The sequence below is a fragment of the Hyla sarda genome, chromosome 4, assembly GCF_029499605.1.
Source record: "Hyla sarda isolate aHylSar1 chromosome 4, aHylSar1.hap1, whole genome shotgun sequence".
In the NCBI taxonomy this organism is placed as follows: Eukaryota; Metazoa; Chordata; class Amphibia; order Anura; family Hylidae; genus Hyla; species Hyla sarda.
The window spans coordinates 199530229-199550863 of NC_079192.1; the positions used below are offsets into that span (position 1 = coordinate 199530229).

At 44.9% G+C, this 20635-nt stretch overlaps 1 protein-coding gene across 2 annotated transcripts in view; it reads right to left on the bottom strand.

Annotated features, from left to right (window-relative positions):
* The window catches only part of KIN (Kin17 DNA and RNA binding protein), a 43727-nt gene extending 28024 nt beyond the window's left edge, over positions 1-15703 (bottom strand). The window contains exons 1-3 of one of the 2 annotated variants that reach the window (XM_056573255.1): positions 15624-15703; positions 12743-12837; positions 1064-1107 (exon numbers count right to left, since the gene is read on the bottom strand). In XM_056573255.1, the coding sequence (XP_056429230.1) occupies positions 1064-1107; positions 12743-12837; positions 15624-15635 (151 nt within the window). In that variant the 5' untranslated portion in view covers positions 15636-15703. The other variant, XM_056573254.1, reaches the window with a different exon arrangement.
* Positions 15704-20635: the final 4932 nt, after the last annotated feature.

Consider the following 20635-nt stretch of genomic DNA (forward strand, 5'->3'; position numbering starts at 1 on the left):
TACAAAGTAGAATTGGTGGTGCAAAAAAAAAAACAAAAAAAAAATATAAAAAAAAACCATCATGAATTTTTGGGTGCAAAAAGGGTTACGATTTTCAAAATGTAAGGAAGAAAAAACAGAAGTGCAAAAACGGAAAAAAAAAACCGCTTGATTCTTAAAGGGTTAAGGACTCTTTAATTTTTTTTTTCCTCCCCACCTTCCCAAAATCATAAAGCTTTCAGTTTTCCACCAACAGACCTATATGAGGGCTTGTTTTTTGTGCTACAAATTTAACTTTGTAATGAAATCAATAATTTCCTCACAAAAACTATAGCAAAGCCCCAAAAATTATTTCTGGGACAAAAAAAAAAAAAAACCCACACCATTTTGTAATTTTTGGTGGCTTTTTCTACACAGTGCACGTTTTGTTAAAAATTACATTATCTTTATTCTGTCCATCCAGACGATTATAATGTTACCCAACTTGTAAAGGTTTGATTTTGTTTTACCTGTAAAAAAATTATAACTTTTTGCACAAAATTTTTAGGTTTCAAAAAAAATTTTCCTTTACTGAACTATTTTTGTTTTGATGCGACTTTGATCACTTTTTCACTTTTTATTATTTTTCTTAAAGGAACTCTGTCAACAGTGTCACCTGCACTAAACTGTCGGTACCAACGGGTAGTGCAGGTGACACTGATGACAACGGTACTTATCTTGTCCCGTTGTCACCACTGAGGAACCGGGTGACTGTGAAACGCGTTGCATTATGGGAAATAAATCCTTTTAACTTCTTATCTGGTCTCAGCGCTTCCATTGATCCCGCTCTGCTACCTGGAGATTGCTTGTTTTTATCGTGCTGCAGTTCATTGATTTAAAGCACCCGCTTTAAATCATTGAACTGCAGCGGCTTATCGGCGTATAACACGCACATAGACTTTAGGCTAAAAATGTTAGCCTAAAAATTGCGTGTTATACGCCAATAAATACGGTAACTCCAAAAAGGATAGGCAGATAAGAATGCCTATACTAAGTGACATGTAACCTAAATAGAAATGGAAAGCTGAACTCCAGTTTTTCTCACCAAAGCGTCTTTTAAGAAGCTCCAAAAATTCTGTGCGAAATTCACTTTAAAAGAAAAAGGAAGAGAAAAGAAAACTAATTAGAAACAGAAAAATACCAAAATTTGTATATTTCCTAGAACGGACAATTTTTAGCTTTGTGGTATTAATGATACAGAATTCGGCAAAAGATTAACAAAACACCAGTAGTGAAAGGGTGGCTTCACAGTTGTCCGCTGATCTGGGATAGTCCCCAACGGGAATGGCGGATGCCACAATCTAGAAGTTTTGTATCAAACATCCCATCCGTAGCCCCATAGGCAGACATGGGGTATGGTTCTGGACCTATGGACCGTCAGGCATATTTGCCATCCATTATTTTTTTTAACCAATATTCAAAAGGGGTATTCCATTAATTTCCTTTATTTGACTATGCTACAGGGGCTGTAAAGTTAGTGTAGTTCATAATATAGTGTCTGTGCCTGTGTGTGATGGTTTTCTCACAATTCTTATGTGATTTACACCCCAATATTTATTTTTAACAGCATTCAAAATGACTCAGGTCTTGGGACGTCGAGACTTGACATCACTAGTCAGTTGTGCAAAGGGAGCCAGTCCTGTTTCAATGGGTGGAGTGACACAGAGATAATTTAGTAACAGCTGTAGGCACCCTGGTTAGAAAACACTGATCTTTTGAGCTTATTTGTGCTCCAATGGGTGAGCTGATGTGTAAGAGGGAGGAGTGTAACTTCCCATAGTTCCATGCTTGTACAGGGGTGTGGACATTTTATAAAAAACTACTTGTCCACTGGACTAAAATGGAGCAAAATCTACTTGTCCCTCATGACGATCCAGTTGTCCGGACCATTTTTCGCGCTTTCACACTCGTTTTTTTCCTCCTCGCCCTATAATAGCCATAACTACCCACTATAACGATACCTTTTAAATTTTTCAACAACATATTCTCTGGAAAAAAAAAAATGTAAATATATATATATATATATATATATATATATATATATATATATATATTTTTTTTTTTTTTATTTTATTTTTTTTTTTTGGGGAAGTGAATTTGAAATAGTAAAAGAATTTTGCAGATTTGGTGGTTTTCTTTTCTATGTCATTTACCTTGTGGTTGAGCTAACATGTTTTGATACTTTAGGCCGCCTGATTACAGCAATACCAGATTTGTATAATTTATGTCATGTTTTTCAAAAAATTTTAATTGCCATTTTTCAACCCCTGTAGCCTTACCCCCCCCCCCCCCCCCCTCCCTCGCATACCAGGCTGTATGAGGGCTAATTTTTTGCACCATAATCTGTTTTTTGTATCGGTACCATTTTGGTATTAGTATGACTTTTCAATCACTTTTTAACTTTTTTTTTTTTCTGGGATATTCTAAAAATTGCAATTCTGTGGTTTTATTTATTTTTATTTTTTTTAACATTTACCGTATGGGATACATAATGTTATATTTTAATAGGTTGTACAATTACGCACAAAGCGATACCAAATATGTTTACATGTTTTTATATAGGAAAAGGGGGTGATTTGAACTTTTAACATGGAAGGGGTTAATGTGTGTCTTTCAAACTTTTATAAACATTTTTTTTTTTTTTTTTTTTTACACTTTATTAGACTTATAGGAGGAATCATTAGATTCCTCAGACAGATGAATAGATTCTACTGAACTCAATTGATCTGTGTGCTCTGTGATCCATTGATAGAGCCTGGTCCAGCCAGGATCTATCACTGACAGAGCAGGACAGCAGGAAGCAGAGGTAAGTCCTCCGGCTACCTCTATAGTGGATCGCCCCCCTGCGATCGTGCTGCGCGCGGGGGGGGGGGGGGGGGGGGGGGTTAGGGGCGATCCACCCCACTAGCCCACCAGGGAGCATTCACATGTCCCTTTAGATGCTGCTGTCAGCTTTGACAGCGGCGATCTAGAGGGTTAATGGCCAGCCGCGGCCGCATACTGGCTATTAGCGGAGACACCGCTTCTCATCTCCCCTGCTCTGGATTCGAAGAACGCAAGTTTCCACAGCTGAGGGCAGCAGAGTAAGGAGCGAGCACGAGGTATGAACTAAAATCACCTTATGGTAGATAGCCCCTTTAACCCCTTAAGAACCAAGCCCAATTTGACCTTAACCCCTTAAAGGAGTACTCCGCCCCTAGACATCTTATCCCCTATCCAAAGGATAGGGGATAAGATGTCAGATCGCCGGGGTCCCGCTGCTGGGGACCCCGGGGATCGCTGTTGCGGCACCCCGCCATCATTACTGCGCAGAGCGAGATCGCTCTGAACGTAATGACAGGCAAAACAGGGGCCGGAGCATCGTTACGTCACGGCACCGCCCCTCGTGATGTCACGGCCTGCCCCGTCAATACAAGTCTATGGGAGGGTGAATGGCGGTCGTCACGCCCCCTGCCATAGACTTGCATTAAGGGGACGGGCGGTGATGTCTTGAGGGGCGGAGCAATGACGTCACGCTGCTCCGGCCCCTGTATCGCCCGTCATTAAGCACAGAGCGAACTCACTCTGTGCAGTAATGATGGCGGGGTGCCGCAGCGGCGATCCCCGGGGTCCCCAGCAGCGCGACCACGGCGATCTAACATCTTATCCCCTATCCTTTGGATAGGGGATAAGATGCCAGGGGCGGAGTACCCCTTTAAGGACAGCCCTTTTTTGCAATTCTGACCACTGTCACTTTATGGATTAATAACTCTGGGATGCTTTTACTGATTATTCTGATTCAGAGACTGTTTTTCCGTGTTATATTCTACTTTAACATAGTGGTATATTTTCTTCGTTTCTTGCATCCTTTCTTGGTGAAAAATCCCAAAATTTCATGAAAATTTAGCATTTTTCTAACTTTGAAGCTCTCTGCTTGTAAGGAATATGGACATCCCAAGTTGACATGTTTTTACTTTTGGAAGACATCAGAGGGCTTCAAAGCTCAGCAGCAATTTTCCAATTTTTCACAAAATTTTCAAAATCTGAATTTTTCAGGGACCAGTTCAGTTTTGAAGTGGATTTGAGGGATCTTCATATTAGAAATACCCCATTATAAAAACTGCACCCCCAAAGTATTCAAAATTACATTCAGAAAGTGTGTTAACCCCTTTAGGTGTTTCACAGGAATAGCAGCAAGGTGAAGGAGAAAATTCGAAATCTTCATTTTTTTACACTAGCATGTTCTTTTAGACCCAGTTTTTGAACAACGGGTAAAAGGAGAAAAAGACCCCAAAATTTGTAACCCAATTTCTCTCGAGTAAGGAAATACCTCATATGTGGATGTCAAGTGCTCTATGGATGCACTACAATACTCTGAAGGGAAAGAGCAACAATGGGATTTTGGAGAGTTTTTCTTAAATGGTTTTTGGGGGGCATGTCCCAGTTAGGAAGCCCCTATGGTGCCAGAACAGCAAAAAAAAAAAAAAAAAAAAAACCACACATGGCATACTATTTTGGAAACTACACCCCTCAAGGAACGTAACAAGGGGTACAGTAAACCCCACGTGTTTTTGACGACTTTTCGTTAAAGTCGGATGTGTAAAAGAATTTTTTTCCCCACTAAAATGCTAGTTTTCCCCCCAAATTTTACATTTTTACAAGGGGTTATAGGAGAAAATGCCCCCCAAAATTTGTAACCCCATCTCCTCTGAGTATGGTAATACCCCATGTGTGGACGTCAAGTGAACTGTGGGTGCACTACAATGCTCAGAAGAGAAGGAGTCACATTTGGCTTTTGAAAGCAAATTTTGCTGAAATGGTTTTTAGGGGGCATGTCACATTTAGGAAGCCCCTATGGTGCCAGAACAGCAGAAAAAAATAAAATAACACAAGACATACTCATTTGGAAACTACACCCCTCGAGGAACGTAACAAGGGGTACAGTGAGCCTTAACACCCCACAGGTACTTGACAAATTTCCACAAAATTTGGACGTGCAAATGAAAAATTTGTTTTTTTTTCACAAAAATGCTGGTGTTACCCCAAATTTTTCATTTTCACAAGGGGTAATTGGAGAAAAAACCTCCCAAAATTTGGATCCCCATTTCTTCTGAGTATGGAAATACCCCATATGTGGATGTAAAGTGCTCTACGGGCAAACTACAATGCTCAGAAGAGAAGGAGCGCCATTGAGATTTTGGGTGAGAGAATTTTGTTGGAATAGAAGTCCAGGGCCATGTGCGTTTACAAAGCCCCCCGTGGTGCCAGAACAGTGGACCCCCCACATGTGACCCCCATTTTGGAAACTACACCTCTCAGAATTTAAAGGACAACTGTAGTGGTACAGTTTTACATATGCTCTTGCCTGTGCCGGACAAACGGGGGCTCGTAGGAAGGTATGTATGAGTTTATTTTATTTTTGAGGCCCGGGCATATGTAAAATGGTACCACTACAGTTGTCCTTTAATAAGGGGTGCAGTGAGCATTTACACCCCACTGGCGTCTGACAGATCTTTGGAACAGTGGGCTGTGCAAATGAAAAATAAAATTTATCATTTTCACGGACCACTGTTCCAAAAATCTGTCAGACACCTGTGGGGTGTAAATGCTCCCTGTACCCCTTATTACATTACGTGAGGGGTGTAGTTTCCAAAATGGGGTCACGTGGGGGGGGGGGGGTCCACTGTTCTGGCACTATGGGGATTTTGTAAACACACATGGCCTTCAATTTTGGACACATTCTCTCTCCAAAAGCCCAATGGCGCTCCTCTTCTGAGCATTGTAGTGCGCCCGCAGAGCACTTTACATCCACATATGGTGTATGTTCTTACTCAGAAGAAATGGGGCTACAAATTTGGGGGAGCTTTTTTCCTATTCTCATTTGTGAAAATGTTGGGTAACACCAGCATTTTAGTGAGAACATTTTTTTTTCTCATTTTCACATCCAACTTTAACGAAAATTTGTCAAACACCTGTGGGGTGTTAAGGCTCACTATACCCCTTGTTACATTTCATTGATGGGTGTAGTTTCCAAAATGGGGTCACATCTGGGTATTTAATATTTTGTGTTTCTGTCAGAACTGCTGTAAAATCAGCCACCCCTGCGCAAATCATCAATTTAGACCTCAAATGTACATGGCACGCTCTCACTCCTGAGCCATGTTTTGCGCCCGCAGAGCACTTTACGCCCACATATGGGGGAGTTCTGTACTCAGGAGAAATTGTGTTACAAATTTTGGGGGTCTTTTTTTCCTTTTACCGCTTGTGAAAACTAAAAGTATGGGACAACACCAGCATGTTAGCGTACAATAATTTTTTACAATAACATGATGGTGTAGACCCCAACTTTACCTTTTCATAAGGGTTAAAAGGAGAAAGCCCCCCAAAATTTGTAATGCAATTTCTCCCGGAGATACCCGATATGTGGCCCTAAACTGTTTCCTTGAAATACGACAGGGCTCCAAAGCGAGAGAGCGCCATGCGCATTTGAGGCCTAAATTGGGGATTTGAATCCGCCACAAAAATGCCCTACGGCAGTGTTTCCCAAACGGGGTGTCTCCAGCTGTTGCAAAACTCCCAGCATGCCTGGACAGTCAGTGGCTGGGAGTAGTTTTTCAACAGCTGCCGTACAAGACTTTTTTTTTTTTTTATGGGGGGAGACTGTGTAGGGGTATGTGTATATGTAGTGTTTTACTTTTTATTTTGTGTAGTGTTTTTAGGGTACATTCACACGGGCGGGGGGTTTACAGCGAGGTTTTGCCGCATCTCAAACTTGCAGCAGAAAACTCGCTGTAAACCCCCACCCGTGTGAATGTACCCTATACATTCACATGGGGGGGACCTTCAGCTGTTGCAAAACTACAACTCCCAGCATGCACTGATATACCATACATGCTGGGAGTTGTAGTTATGCAACAGCTGGAGGCACATTGGTTGTTAAACACAGATTGTTACTAAACTCAGTGTTTCGCAACCAGTGTACAGTCTCTCAGTGCATGCTGGGAGTTGTATTTTTGCAACAGCTGGAGGCACACTGGTTGCAAAACACTGAGTTTGGTTGCCAAACAGTTTGTTACCTATATGTCTCCAGCTGTTGCAAAACTGCAACAATCAGAATGCATTGACAGTCGAAGAGCATGCTGAGAGTTGTAGTTTTGCAACAGCTGGAGGCATACTGCTACAACTCCCAGCATGCCCTTTGGTAGTCTGTGCATGTTGGGAGTTGTAGTTATGCAACAGCTGGATGCACACTTTTTCATAGAAAAAATGTGCCTCCAGCTGTTGCATAACTACAACCCCCAGCATGCACAGACTACCAAAGGGCATGCTGGGCGTTATAGTTGGAACTCCAGCTGTTGCAAAACTACAACTCCCAGCATGCCCTTTGGCTTTGCATGCTGAGAGTTGTTGCTAAGCAACAGCAGAAGTGAACAGGCCTCACCTCCTGCTGTATCCTGCCTGCGGACCGTCGCCGCTGCCGCCAAGACACCAGAGGTGACCCCCGCCGGACCAGGGAGAGATAGCAGACCCCCGCCAGCCCAGATCACCGCCCTGCAGGGTCATGATTGGTCGGTCGTTCCGACCGATCAATCACATGATCGTGAGGAGGCACCCGTGCCACCTCACTCGGACAGCCCCATTCACCCTTTTTTTTTCCAGGTCACCAGAGACCAAATGGGCGGTTTGAATTGACCAGCGATTGCCGACATGTGTGTGGGGGGGGGGGGGGGGGGGGGAATGTCTCAGGAACCCCCCCTGGGGTTTGCACAGGGTGCCTGCTGATATCCATACGCCCTCAGTCCTTAAGGACTTTGGAACTGGGGCATATGGATACGCCCGGCGTCCTTAAAGGGGTTATCCATAAGGTGATTTTAGTACATACCTGGCAGACAGTAATGGACATGCTTAGGAAGGATCTGCGCTTGTCTTGGGGCTAAATGGATATTTTGTGAGATTACCATAACACTGTGTCTAGCTTTTTGGGAACTAGTATTTCCTGTTTGACTTTTCTTTTTTTTTTACTACAAATCCAACAATTCCATTTTCCTCCCTCCCACACATCAGCCACCACACTCATTGAAACATAAATGAGCTGCATCCATCAAAAGACCTCTGGTTTTCAATCAGGGTGCCTACAGCTATTGCATTAGTTGCAGATTTATCTCTCCCACCACCCATTGAAGCAGACAGGCTCCCTGTCATCAGCATTGCAAGCTGGGAAAAATCTAAGACAACAGTCATTTTGTATGCTGATAAAAATAAAAATTGGAGTGAAAAATCACAGAAGAATTGTGAGAAAACTGTCACACACAGGTACAGACACTACATTATGAAAAAAACTGGAATCCCCCTTTAAGGGGTTAAGGACCAGGCCAATTTAATTTTAGTGTTTTCGTTTTTTCCTCCTCGCCTTCTAAAATCCATAACTCTTATATTTCCATCTACAGACCCATATAAGGACTTGTTTTTTGAGTGACCAATTGTGCTTTGTAATGAAACCTCTCATTTTACCAAAAAATTTATGGCGAACCCAAAGAATAATTTTTTTTAGGGAGGAAACTGAAATTAGAACCACAATTTTGCACTTTGGAGGGTTTAGTTTTTACACTGTACACTTTACGGTAGACATGACGTGTTCTTTATTCTGTGGGTCAATACTAGAGATGAGCGAAGTTACAATGATTCGATCCGTCAAAAAATTCTCGGCTCGGCAGTTGCTGATTTTAGCCTGCATAAATTAGTTCAGCTTTCAGGTGCTCCGGTGGGCTGGAAAAGGTGGATACAGTCCTAGAAGAGAGTCTCCAGACCACCGGAGCACCTGAAAGCTGAACTAATTTATGCAGGCTAAAGTCAGCAACTGCCGAGCCGAGAAGTTTGTGACGAATTGAATCACTGTAAGTTCGCTCATCTCTAGTCAATACGATTAAAATGCTACTACTTTTATATTTTTGTACCGCTTAAAAAAAAATCTCAAACCTTTTGTACAAAATCAGCAATATAAAATTGCCCTATTTTGACCACCTATAACTTTTTCATTTTTCCGCATATGGGGTGGTATGAAAGTTCTTTTTTGCGTCGTCATCCGTACTTCTTATTGATTGACCACATTTGCAGATATAAAACTTTTATATCACTTTTTATTAAAAAAAAAAAAAAAATTTTATAAAATGTGATAAAGCAGCATTTTTGGACTTTTTTTTTAACGTTTACGCCGTTCACCGTACGGGATTATTAACATTATATTTTGATAGTTCAGACATTTACGCACGCGGCGATACCAAATAGGTTTTTTAAAAAAAAGAATATTTATGCTTTTTGGGGGGTAAAATGGGACAATATTTGTTTTTATTGGGGGAGGGGATTTTTCAATTTTTATTTTTACTTTTTTTTTTTTCAACTTACACTTTTTATGTCCCCATAGGGGACTATCTATAGCAATCAGTTGATTGCTAATACAGTTCAGTGCTATGCATAGGGCATAGCACTGATCAGTATTATCGGTGATCTTCTGCTCTGCTCGATCTCAGACCAGAGCAGAAGTCGCCAGGAGACTGCCAGGGAGAAGGGGAGGGGACCTTCGGCTGCCATTATAGATGATCGGAGCGCCGTGGCAGTGCTGTGGACGATCCAATCATCTATTTTAACATGCGCATTGCCGCAGATTCCGTGATCTGTATTGCGTTGGGAAATTGAAAAGAAAACCCAGATTTTGCTAAGTTTGGAGTTTTGTTATCACTCTGTACACTTTTCCATAAAACGGACATGTTTTCCTAATTCATACTTATTCCTAAATAAGTATGCTTATTATAGCCGTATTTTGACCACCTATAACTCTCTCATTTGTCTGTATACGGGACTGTATTTTTTGCGCTGTGATCTGTAGATGCTGCGCGGAGATTGCGGGGGTCACGCTGCTCTGGATAAGGGATAAGATGCCTAGCAGCAGAGTACCCCTTTAATGGCGGACATCAGTGTGATCACTAAGTACCAGGGAACAGCGACGTACTTGTACATTGTGTGTCCTTTATTGGTTTAAAGATCCACAGAAATTCTCCAAGCAAGATTGAAGAAAGGGTCTTTGGGGCACACACTGTGCGTGACTTGGATAAAACCGCGGACATCGCTGAATATAAAAAAGTGATTTATGCAAGACGAGGCTCCTGAAACGCGTAGTCGTCAATAAGTCACTTATTTATTTTGATCAGTGTCTGTGGTTTCATCCAAGTCACCCACTGTGTGCGCCCCAAAGACCCTTTCTTCAATCTTTCTTGGGAGGATTTCAGTGGATCTTTGTAACGTTGTCTGCCTGGAACTACGGACTGGGGTCGGTGGCAGCCCCGGCTAACTGTCACAAAGCGCTACAAGGTGTTGAGCTCTTAGTTCAACACCATAAGGTAAGCAGTATTCCTTTCTGCTATACATACACCTGCCGTGTTTAACCCTTTAAAGGAGACAGCTCATTTTCACCTTAAGGAGGAAGCCATTTTTTGCAATTCTGACCACTGTCACTTTATGCATTAATAACTCTGGAATGCTTTTACCGATTATTCTGATTCTGAGATTGTTTTTTCGTGACATATTCTACTTTATTTTAGCAGTAAATTTTCATTGTTACTTGCATCCTTTCTTGGTGAAAAATCCCAAAATTTCATGAAAAGGGATATTCCAAATAAATTTTATTTACAAATACAATATGTCTACTTTATGTTTGCATCATAAAATAGACATTTTTACTTTTTGAAAACTTTAGAGGGCTTCAAAGTATATCAGCAATTTTCAAAATTGTCATGAAAATTGCAAAATCTGAAGGGACAGATGTTACAGAACTACAACTCCCAGCATGCCTGGGCTATCTAGGCATGCTGAGAGTTGTAGTTTTGCAACATCTGGAGGGCTAACGTTTGGGCACCACTGTAATAGGGGTCTCCAAACTGTGCTCTTCCAGATGCTGCAAAACTACAACTCCCAGCAAGCCCAGACAGCCTTTGGCTGTCTGGGCATGCTGGGAGTTGCAGTTTGGCAACCACTAGGAATGCAGCAGTAAAGATCGCTTTACTGCCACCTTACTTGATGCTCCACGCCGTCGCCTCCCTACCTGCGCCGCTGATCTCCGCTGATGTCACCGACATCCCCAAGGCATCTTCTTTGCAGGTACCGGCCGCCATCTTCTCCCCCCGTTCTGCCCGACATGGTGTTCAGGGGTGGGCAGAGCGGGGGGTTTCCATGGCAAACCCCGTCTTCAACTGCCATTGGTCAGCACTCATTGCTGACTAATGGCAGGGGATAGGAGGAGGCTGCAGCACTGCAACCTCGCTCCTATCCCTCAGGATGATCGGGGCTGTCACTGACAGCTCCGATCCTCCCTATTTTCCGGGTGATCGGGTCACTAGAGACCCGATCAGCCCGGAATAGCAGAAAATCGCAAGTCTTAATTGACATGTGATTTCCTGTCATCGCCGACATGCAGGGGGGTCTCAGGACCCCCCTCGGCAATGTGCCGGGATGCCTGCTGAATGATTTCAGCAGGCATCCCGGTCCGGTCCCCAACTGGCTAGCGGCGGGGACTGGAATTCCCACGGGCATATCCATACGCCCTACATCCTTAAGGACTCGGGATGCAGGGCATATGCATACACCCTGTGTCCTGAACAGGTTAAGGATAACAGCACTAGGCAGCGCCTTGTTCAGTTCCCCCTCCTTATTTTTGTCTTCGGTTGGTCCTCCAGAGTTACTTCAGCAGCAGACATCACGTGATCTCAGCAGTCACGCTCTGTAGTCAGTGACTGGAAAACAAAAATAAAGAAACAGAAACTTAGCCGCACATCCACCATTTGTATTTTGATCTACATGTTTTTCAGCATCATTTCAAAAACTTACAGGTGGTTAGTATACATTTTGATCAAAAAGTACAAGCCCACTTGCTACGTAGATCAAAATACAAATTGTGGATGTGCAGCTATGTCTCTGTTTCTCTATTTTACTCAGTGACTGGAGCAATGATGCCAAGAGTACAGACCATTATCGCAGAGGTTGCTGATTGGCCGCAGCGGTCAGGTGATGTCTGCTGTTGAAGTAACCATGCAGCGCCATCTGGAGAATCAGTGCAGGAATGGAGGGATGCTAAGTAACAGATTGATTTTTATGCATTTTTTTTTTAAGATGGATAATCCCTTTAAGGCTGCATTCACACCACGTATTTGCAATACAGTTCCTGTATCAGGTTTTTGATGAAAAACCAATTCCTCAAAACTAAACTGTATCAAAACGTGTGTACAAATTTTAACCCGTATATGGTTTAAAAAATGATGTCCGGTTGCATCCGTTTTTTTAAAGGGAAAAACATATACATTTTTAACTTTTCACTCCATTATGAATAAAGTTTCACTTGTTTGATTGAAATTCCAAGAAAAAAAACTGTACAAAGTCAAAAACCATATAGTGAAAGCTGGATGTTAAAAAATAAATAAAATAAAAAAAATAACATACGTTTTACTACGGTTTTTCACCCGGACCAAAAACCGTAGTGGGCTACGAAAAAAAAAAAAAAAAAACTGACAAAACCGTACAGGATGCAAAACAGACACAACATGATGCATCTTTTGGCATACGGTTTTCAATGGAGAGTCAATGCATACGGTTTCTTATGGTTTTCACATTGAAAATGTATACGGGAACTGTATTGTAAAAACTTGGTGTGAATGCACCCTAAGATAGAACCAATGTTGCTTCTATAGGGTATACTCACATGGAAAAGTAATCCATAAACTGCTGAGGGTTTTCAGACGCAAGAAGCAGCTGTCTCTGGTGGGACTCGGACATGCAGTGACATTTGAAGCCATTCTGGAAGAAAGAGAATAAAGTTTGTGATTTCTAGATCTACAGTAGCTGCAAGTGAGAGAAATGCTATAATACATATCTAGTTATGTCCCTCATGATCTTGTTAAATGTTATAATCCTCACAGTTCACTGCCCCATCATGATAAACCTCCCCCTGCCATTATTTTTATTATTTATTAGTTTTCTACCTTGATAATGCTCTGTATTCTCTGCTCAGTCTCAGTCAGACTGGGAAGGGGGCGTTACCCAGCAGGTGTGACATCATCTGAAGCCATACAGGGGAGAACTTCCCCCCTCACTCTGCTACACACAGCCTATAGCAGATCAGTGTGAGATGAGCTATGATTTGCTAAGCCTGCACACACACCCCTAAGCACTTCAGACTATTTCCTGATTTTGGACTTCTGCCAGGCCAGCAGGAGTCCAAAGTCTGTGCAAGAGATATGTGGAAATGTGCTCTGGACAAGTAGGGAGACACCTAGTGGCAGCTTTTTTTAAACACAAAAAAAACATAGAAAATGTAATTTTTCTTAAAGTATATTAGATTTTTTATTTACCATAAAGAGTGCAATAGCAAAAATTTGTTTTAAAGACTGTGCCCATTTAAACATGGGTCCTGCCACTTCCCATCCTCATAAATCAGAGGGCCTCTGTATTATGCAAAAATGAATGCACATCTACTTAAATGGAAGGGACCAATTCCTCAACTGCTGGACCAAAGACAGTGCCCTTTAGTCCAGCTTTATAACTATTCCCCCCTGGACCACAGTCTCCCCTAGCCCACCTTTATTACTGTTCACCCCTCGACAACAGGAAGTGCCCCCTAGTTCAGCTTTATTACTGTTCCCCCATGGAACACATACGGTGCCCTCTAGTTCAGCTTTATATCTGTTCCTCCATGGACCATAGACAGTCCCCCCCCCTATTCCAGCATTATTACTGTTCATCCCTGAACAAAAGGCAGCACCCTCTAGACTAGCTTTATTACCCTTCACTGTACCAGAGACAGCGCCCCATAGTCCAGTTATAATACTGTTCCCCTCCTCTGCACTACAGGCCGCACCCCCTAGTCCAGCTATAGTACTGTTCCTCCCAGACTACAGACAGCGCCCCCTAGTCCAGCTATAATACTGTCCCCCTCCTCTGCACTACAGACAGCGCCCCCTAGTCCAGCTATAGTACTGTCCCCTCCTCTGCACTACAGACAGCGCCCCCTAGTCCAGCTATAGTACTGTCCCCTCCTCTGCACTACAGACAGCGCCCCCTAGTCCAGCTATAGTACTGTTCCCCTCCTCTGCGCTACAGGCCGCACCCCCTAGTCCAGCTATAGTACTGTTCCTCCCAGACTACAGACAGTGCCCCCTAGTCCAGCTATAATACTGTCCCCCTCCTCTGCACTACAGACAGCGCCCCCTAGTCCAGCTATAGTACTGTCCCCTCCTCTGCACTACAGACAGCGCCCCCTAGTCCAGCTATAGTACTGTCCCCTCCTCTGCACTACAGACAGCGCCCCCTAGTCCAGCTATAGTACTGTCCCCTCCTCTGCACTACAGACAGCGCCCCCTAGTAAAGCTATAATACTGTTCCCCTCCTCTGCACTACAGACAGCGCCCCCTAGTCCAGCTATAATACTGTCCCCCTCCTCTGCACTACAGACAGCGCCCCCTAGTCCAGCTATAGTACTGTCCCCTCCTCTGCACTACAGACAGCTCCCCCTAGTCCAGCTATAATACTGTCCCTCCCAGACTACAGACAGCGCCCCCTAGTCCAGCTATAATACTGTTCCTCCCAGACTACAGACAGCGCCCCCTAGTCCAGCTATAGTACTGTTCCTTCCTCTGCACTACAGACAGTGCCCCCTAGTCCAGCTATAGTACTGTTCCCCTCCTCTGCACTACAGACAGCGCCCCCTAGTCCAGCTATAATACTGTCCCCTCCTCTGCACTACAGACAGCGCCCCCTAGTCCAGATATAGCACTGTCCCCTCCTCTGCACTACAGACAGCGCCCCCTAGTCCAGATATAGCACTGTCCCCTCCTCTGCACTACAGACAGCGCCCCCTAGTCCAGATATAGTACTGTCCCCTCCTCTGCACTACAGACAGCGCCCCCTAGTCCAGCTATAGTACTGTTCCTCCCAGACTACAGACAGCACCCCCTAGTCCAGCTATGGCACTGTTCCTCCCGAACTACAGACAGCGCCCCCTAGTCCAGCTATAGTACTGTTCCTCCCGAACTACAGACAGCGCCCCCTAGTCCAGCTATAGTACTGTTCCTCCCGAACTACAGACAGCGCCCCCTAGTCCAGCTATAATACTGTCCCTCCCAGACTACAGACAGCGCCCCCTAGTCCAGCTATAATACTGTCCCTCCCAGACTACAGACAGCGCCCCCTAGTCCAGCTATAATACTGTCCCTCCCAGACTACAGACAGCGCCCCCTAGTCCAGCTATAATACTGTCCCTCCCAGACTACAGACAGCGCCCCCTAGCACAGCTTTAGATCAGCATGATCTCCACATAGTGATGAGAGGTCCCTGTAGTCCTAAGTAGAGAATATGGGGTGCCAATGTCCCAGATGTATGGCAGAGGGCACCCTAGCCCCTCACCTCGTCCCGGCACTGCTTCTGGCACATCTGGCAGTACCATCGCAGCTTCTGTAGCCCCTTTGATTTGATACGGTTGGCGATCGCCTTTGGGGTGAGGAAATCTGCCTTTCCCATGGCTCCACAGCTGCGGCTCCCGGCACCGGAAACTACACAAAACCTCACGGAAAACACCACTCACTTACGTCATCGATCATGGGCTTCCGGGGGAGGGACCGAGAGGGACTTCCCCGCCATCTTTGTTATGGGCTCTTCATTGACCTGTGACAAACGGTCATACATTGCTGACTGACAATCCGCCATAGTAAAGCTCTGCTCTCATAAGTTTCCTGCTATGTCATGTAATGAATGGGACTGTCTCCTCACTATGAGGCTGGATTCACAATGCATTATTGTCTTATTTTCACCATATACATTACAGATAATTTATCCTTCTTTGTTCTGTAGTTTTTTTATAATGCAATGTTGTGGGTAATAATGATTCTGCTGTATGATGTACAGTAGTATCTGTTTTTAGCTTCCATTAACATATCAATTTCTTTCATTTCAAGTGTATGAAACGTGTACACCAGTCTAACCAGGGTGCCTCCAGCAGTTGCAAAACTACAACTCCAAGCATGCCCGGACCGCCGTGCGGGTCATTAACATTATATTTTAATAGTTTGGACAATTACGCTCTTGGTGATACGTGTATTATTTATTTACTTATTTGTTGGGTATTCTATTTCTTGGGTATCCATCTAGGTCAGTGTTTCCTAACCAGTGTGCCTCCACACTGGTTAGGAAAACTACAACTCCCAGCATGCTGGGGGTTGTAGTTTTGCAACAGCTGCTGGCACACTGGTTGGAAAACACTGATCTAGGTTAGGCTGGGTTCACACCACGTTTTCAGCCATACGGGACCGCATACGGGGCAAAAATGAGCCGACCGGAGTCAGCATTTCCTTCTGGTCGGCTCATTGAAATGAATTACATACGGGCGTCATATGGCAGGGAAACGGGAGCTCCCTCAGCCGTATGCAGTCCCGTATGGCTGAAAACGTGATTTGAACCCAGCCTTATAGTTACTCCTTGATTTCAGGGAGTTCACTTAAAGGAAATCTGTACCGACAGATAGTGCAGATGACACTGATGACAACAGTACTTACCTTGTCCTGTTCCGTGCAGGCGATCTCCGGTAATTTTGTCCATTAGCTTCAGCTCCGGGCCTGGCTTGGGGCACAGGCAGAGCTTAGTGACATCAACGCTGCTGCTCTCTGCTGGGTCCCATTGCTAGAGAACAGTAGCGATGATGTCACTAAGCTCCACCCATGCCCCAAGCTGAGCCCGGAGCTGAAGCTGACGGATAAGATTACCGGAGATCCCCTGCACGAAACGGACAAGGTAAGTACCGTTGTCATCAGTGTCACCTGCACTACCTGTCGGTACAGACAGGTTAGTGCAGGTGACACTGGTGACAGATTTCCTTTAAAGGAAATCTGTCATCCTTTTCACCTGCACTTATCTGTGGGTACAGACAGGTAGTGCAGGTGACACTGATGACAACCATACTTACCTGGTCCTGTTCTGTGCTCAGGTTCTTGCACAATCTTTCGCTGTATCTTCTGTTCTGGGGCCGACTTGGAGCATAGGTGGAGCTTCGTGATGTTACCGCTGCTGTTCTCTGGTTGGTCCCGTTGCCAGCAAACAGCACATCATGATGCTCCACACATGCTCCAAGTAGGCCGCGGAACATAAGATACGGCGGCAGATTGTCGAAGAGCCAGAGCGCGGAACAGAATCAGGTCAGTATCGTAATCAATGTCACCTGCACTACCTGTTTGTACCAACAGGTTAGTGCAGGTGAAACTGAGGACAGATTTCCTTTAAAGAGCATGTGACTGTTTTGTATACTTCAAAAATATGTAGGATATGTGTCTGGAACCTATATTTCTCTGACAAATATCTTCTCTCTGTTGTTCACTTGGTTTGTCATTCTGTGCTTGGAGGGAGCATGTCCTCACTCTGGATCTTACTTCCTGAGTCTGCTGTCCTGTGCTGGGTCTCTTCATCCAATCACTGCAGGCTGCTCTGTCTCCTCCTCCACTCTGTTTTCATGTTGCAGTCTGATAGGACAGTAGTGAGCATAGAGGAGTGCTAGTCCCACCTACACTTACTGGACTTTGTCCATGTCTCTGCTTCAGCTGGGACAAAGATGATGCTGCAGCCGGACAGGATTATGTTCTTATGGGGACCCCTAGTGGTGTTTTTGATTTGTATAAAAAGGAAATAAAATTTTCTTATGAAGTATATTAGAAAGGATAAAGGGGTGCTCTGCCCCTAGACATCTTATCCCCTATCCAAAAATGCCAAAATTGCAGATTTTTGTTCACATCACATGCCAGAATAAATAATTAACAAAAAGACTTAAAAAAGACAGAACTACACAAAAGTGGTGATGTCACGACAAGCCCCTTCAATTCATGTCTATGGGAGGGGCGTGTCAGACATAGAAATGAATGGAGTAGGCGTGGTGTGATGTCACGAGGGGGTGTGGCCGTGACATCACGACCACTGCCGTAGGACCCCGGCATTTGTTTAGAACGCTGGGTGCTGCGGAGATCACGATCAGGCATCTCATCCCCAGTCATCCAGCTCATCAGACATCTTATCAGGGGCGGGACCTCCACCATCAGACATCTTATCAGGGGCGGGACCTCCGCCATCAGACATCTTATCAGGGGCGGGGCCTCCGCCATAAGACATCATATTAGGGGCGGGACCTCCGCCATCAGACATCTTATCAGGGGCGGGACCTCCGCCATCAGACATCTTATCAGGTGCGGGACCTCCGCCATCAGACATCTTATCAGGGTTGGGACCTCGCCATCAGACATCTTATCAGGGGTGGGACCTCGCCATTAGACATCTTATCAGGTGGGGGACCTCCGCCATCAGACATCTTATCAGGGGCGGGACCTCCGCCATCAGACATCTTATCAGGGGTGGGACCTCGCCATCAGACATCTTATCAGGGGTGGGACCTCCGCCATAAGACATCATATTAGGGGCGGGACCTCCGCCATCAGACATCTTATCAGGGGCGGGACCTCCGCCATCAGACATCTTATCAGGTGCGGGACCTCCGCCATCAGACATCTTATCAGGGGTGGGACCTCGCCATCAGACATCTTATCAGGGGTGGGACCTCGCCATTAGACATCTTATCAGGTGGGGGACCTCCGCCATCAGACATCTTATCAGGGGCGGGACCTCCGCCATCAGACATCTTATCAGGGGTGGGACCTCGCCATCAGACATCTTATCAGGGGTGGGACCTCGCCATCAGACATCTTATCAGGGGTGGGACCTCGCCATCAGACATCTTATCAGGGGTGGGACCTCGCCATCAGACATCTTATCAGGGGCGGGACCTCCGCCATCAGACATCTTATCAGGGGCGGGACCTCCGCCATCAGACATCTTATCAGGGGCAGGACCTCCGCCATCAGACATCTTATCAGGTGCGGGACCTCCGCCATCAGACATCTTATCAGGGGCGGGACCTCCGCCATCAGACATCTTATCAGGGGCGGGACCTCCGCCATCAGACATCTTATCAGGTGCGGGAACTCCGCCATCAGACATCTTATCAGGGGCGGGACCTCTGCCATCAGACATCTTATCAGGGGCGGGACCTCCGCCATCAGACATCTTATCAGGGGCGGGACCTCCGCCATCAGACATCTTATCAGGGTGGGACCTCCGCCATCAGACATCTTATCAGGGGCGGGACCTCCGCCATCAGACATCTTATCAGGTGCGGGACCTCCGCTATCAGACATCTTATCAGGGGTGGTACCTCGCCATTAGACATCTTATCAGGGTTGGGACCTCGCCATCAGACATCTTATCAGGGGTGGGACCTCCGCCATCAGACATCTTATCAGGGGTGGGACCTCGCCATCAGACATCTTATCAGGGGTGGGACCTCGCCATCAGACATCTTATCAGGGGTGGGACCTCGCCATCAGACATCTTATCAGGGGTGGGACCTCGCCATCAGACATTTTATCAGGGGCAGGACCTCCGCCATCAGACATTTTATCAGGGGCAGGACCTCCGCCATCAGACATCTTATCAGGGGTGGGACCTCCGCCATCAGACATCTTATCAGGGGCGGGACCTCCGCCATCAGACATCTTATCAGGGGTGGGACCTCCGCCATCAGACATCTTATCAGGGGCAGGACCTCCGCCATCAGACATCTTATCAGGGGCAGGACCTCCGCCATCAGACATCTTATCAGGGGTGGGACCTCGCCATTAGACATCTTATCAGGTGCGGGACCTCCGCCATCAGACATCTTATCAGGGGTGGGACCTCACCATCAGACATCTTATCCCCTTTGGATAGGGGATAAAATGTTCCTTGCCGGAGTACCCCTTTGAAGTTGGTTTTCTTTTTACATTAGTGATGTAAATTGTGCAGTTTGGTGCAAAATGGTAAGGGTGCACGGACACCACGTTTTTGCAATACAGTTCCCATATCAGGTTTTTGATTTAAAGAAAAACGGATTCCACCTGACTAAAATGTATCAAAACGTGTGTACAAATGTCAACCGGTATACAGTTAAAAACTGTATACGGTTTGAAAAATGATGTCCAGTTGTATCCGTTTTTTAAGAAAAAAATGTATAAGTTTTTAACTTTTCACTCTATTTTGAATTTTTACTTGATTGATTGAAATTCCAAGAAAAAAACTGTGCAAAGTCAAAAACCATATGGTCTAAATCGGATGGAACTGTCCACACATCCAGTTCTGTATGGTTCCCATTGACTCCCATGTTAAAAAAAAAATGTATACGGTTTAATACGGGTTTTTCACCTGGACCAAAAAACGTGGTAGTCTACGGTTTTGGGTACAGGTAAAAAAATAACTAACAAAACCGTATAAGACGCAAAACGGACTAAACCGGACTAATGGTTTACAATGTTAAGTCAATGCATACGGTTTTCTATACTGTTCCTTACGGTTTTTAACTTGAAACCGTATATGGGAACTGTATAGCAAAAACGTGGTGTGCATGCACCCTGACACTGGCTCATGTAAGGATTAGAAATGAAAACCCTGTGACGCGATTTTGAAAGACAAACAATCTTAGTAAATATGGATTCTACAAGGTGACTTCTAGAAAGTTAATGCGGTTAGGCTAGGA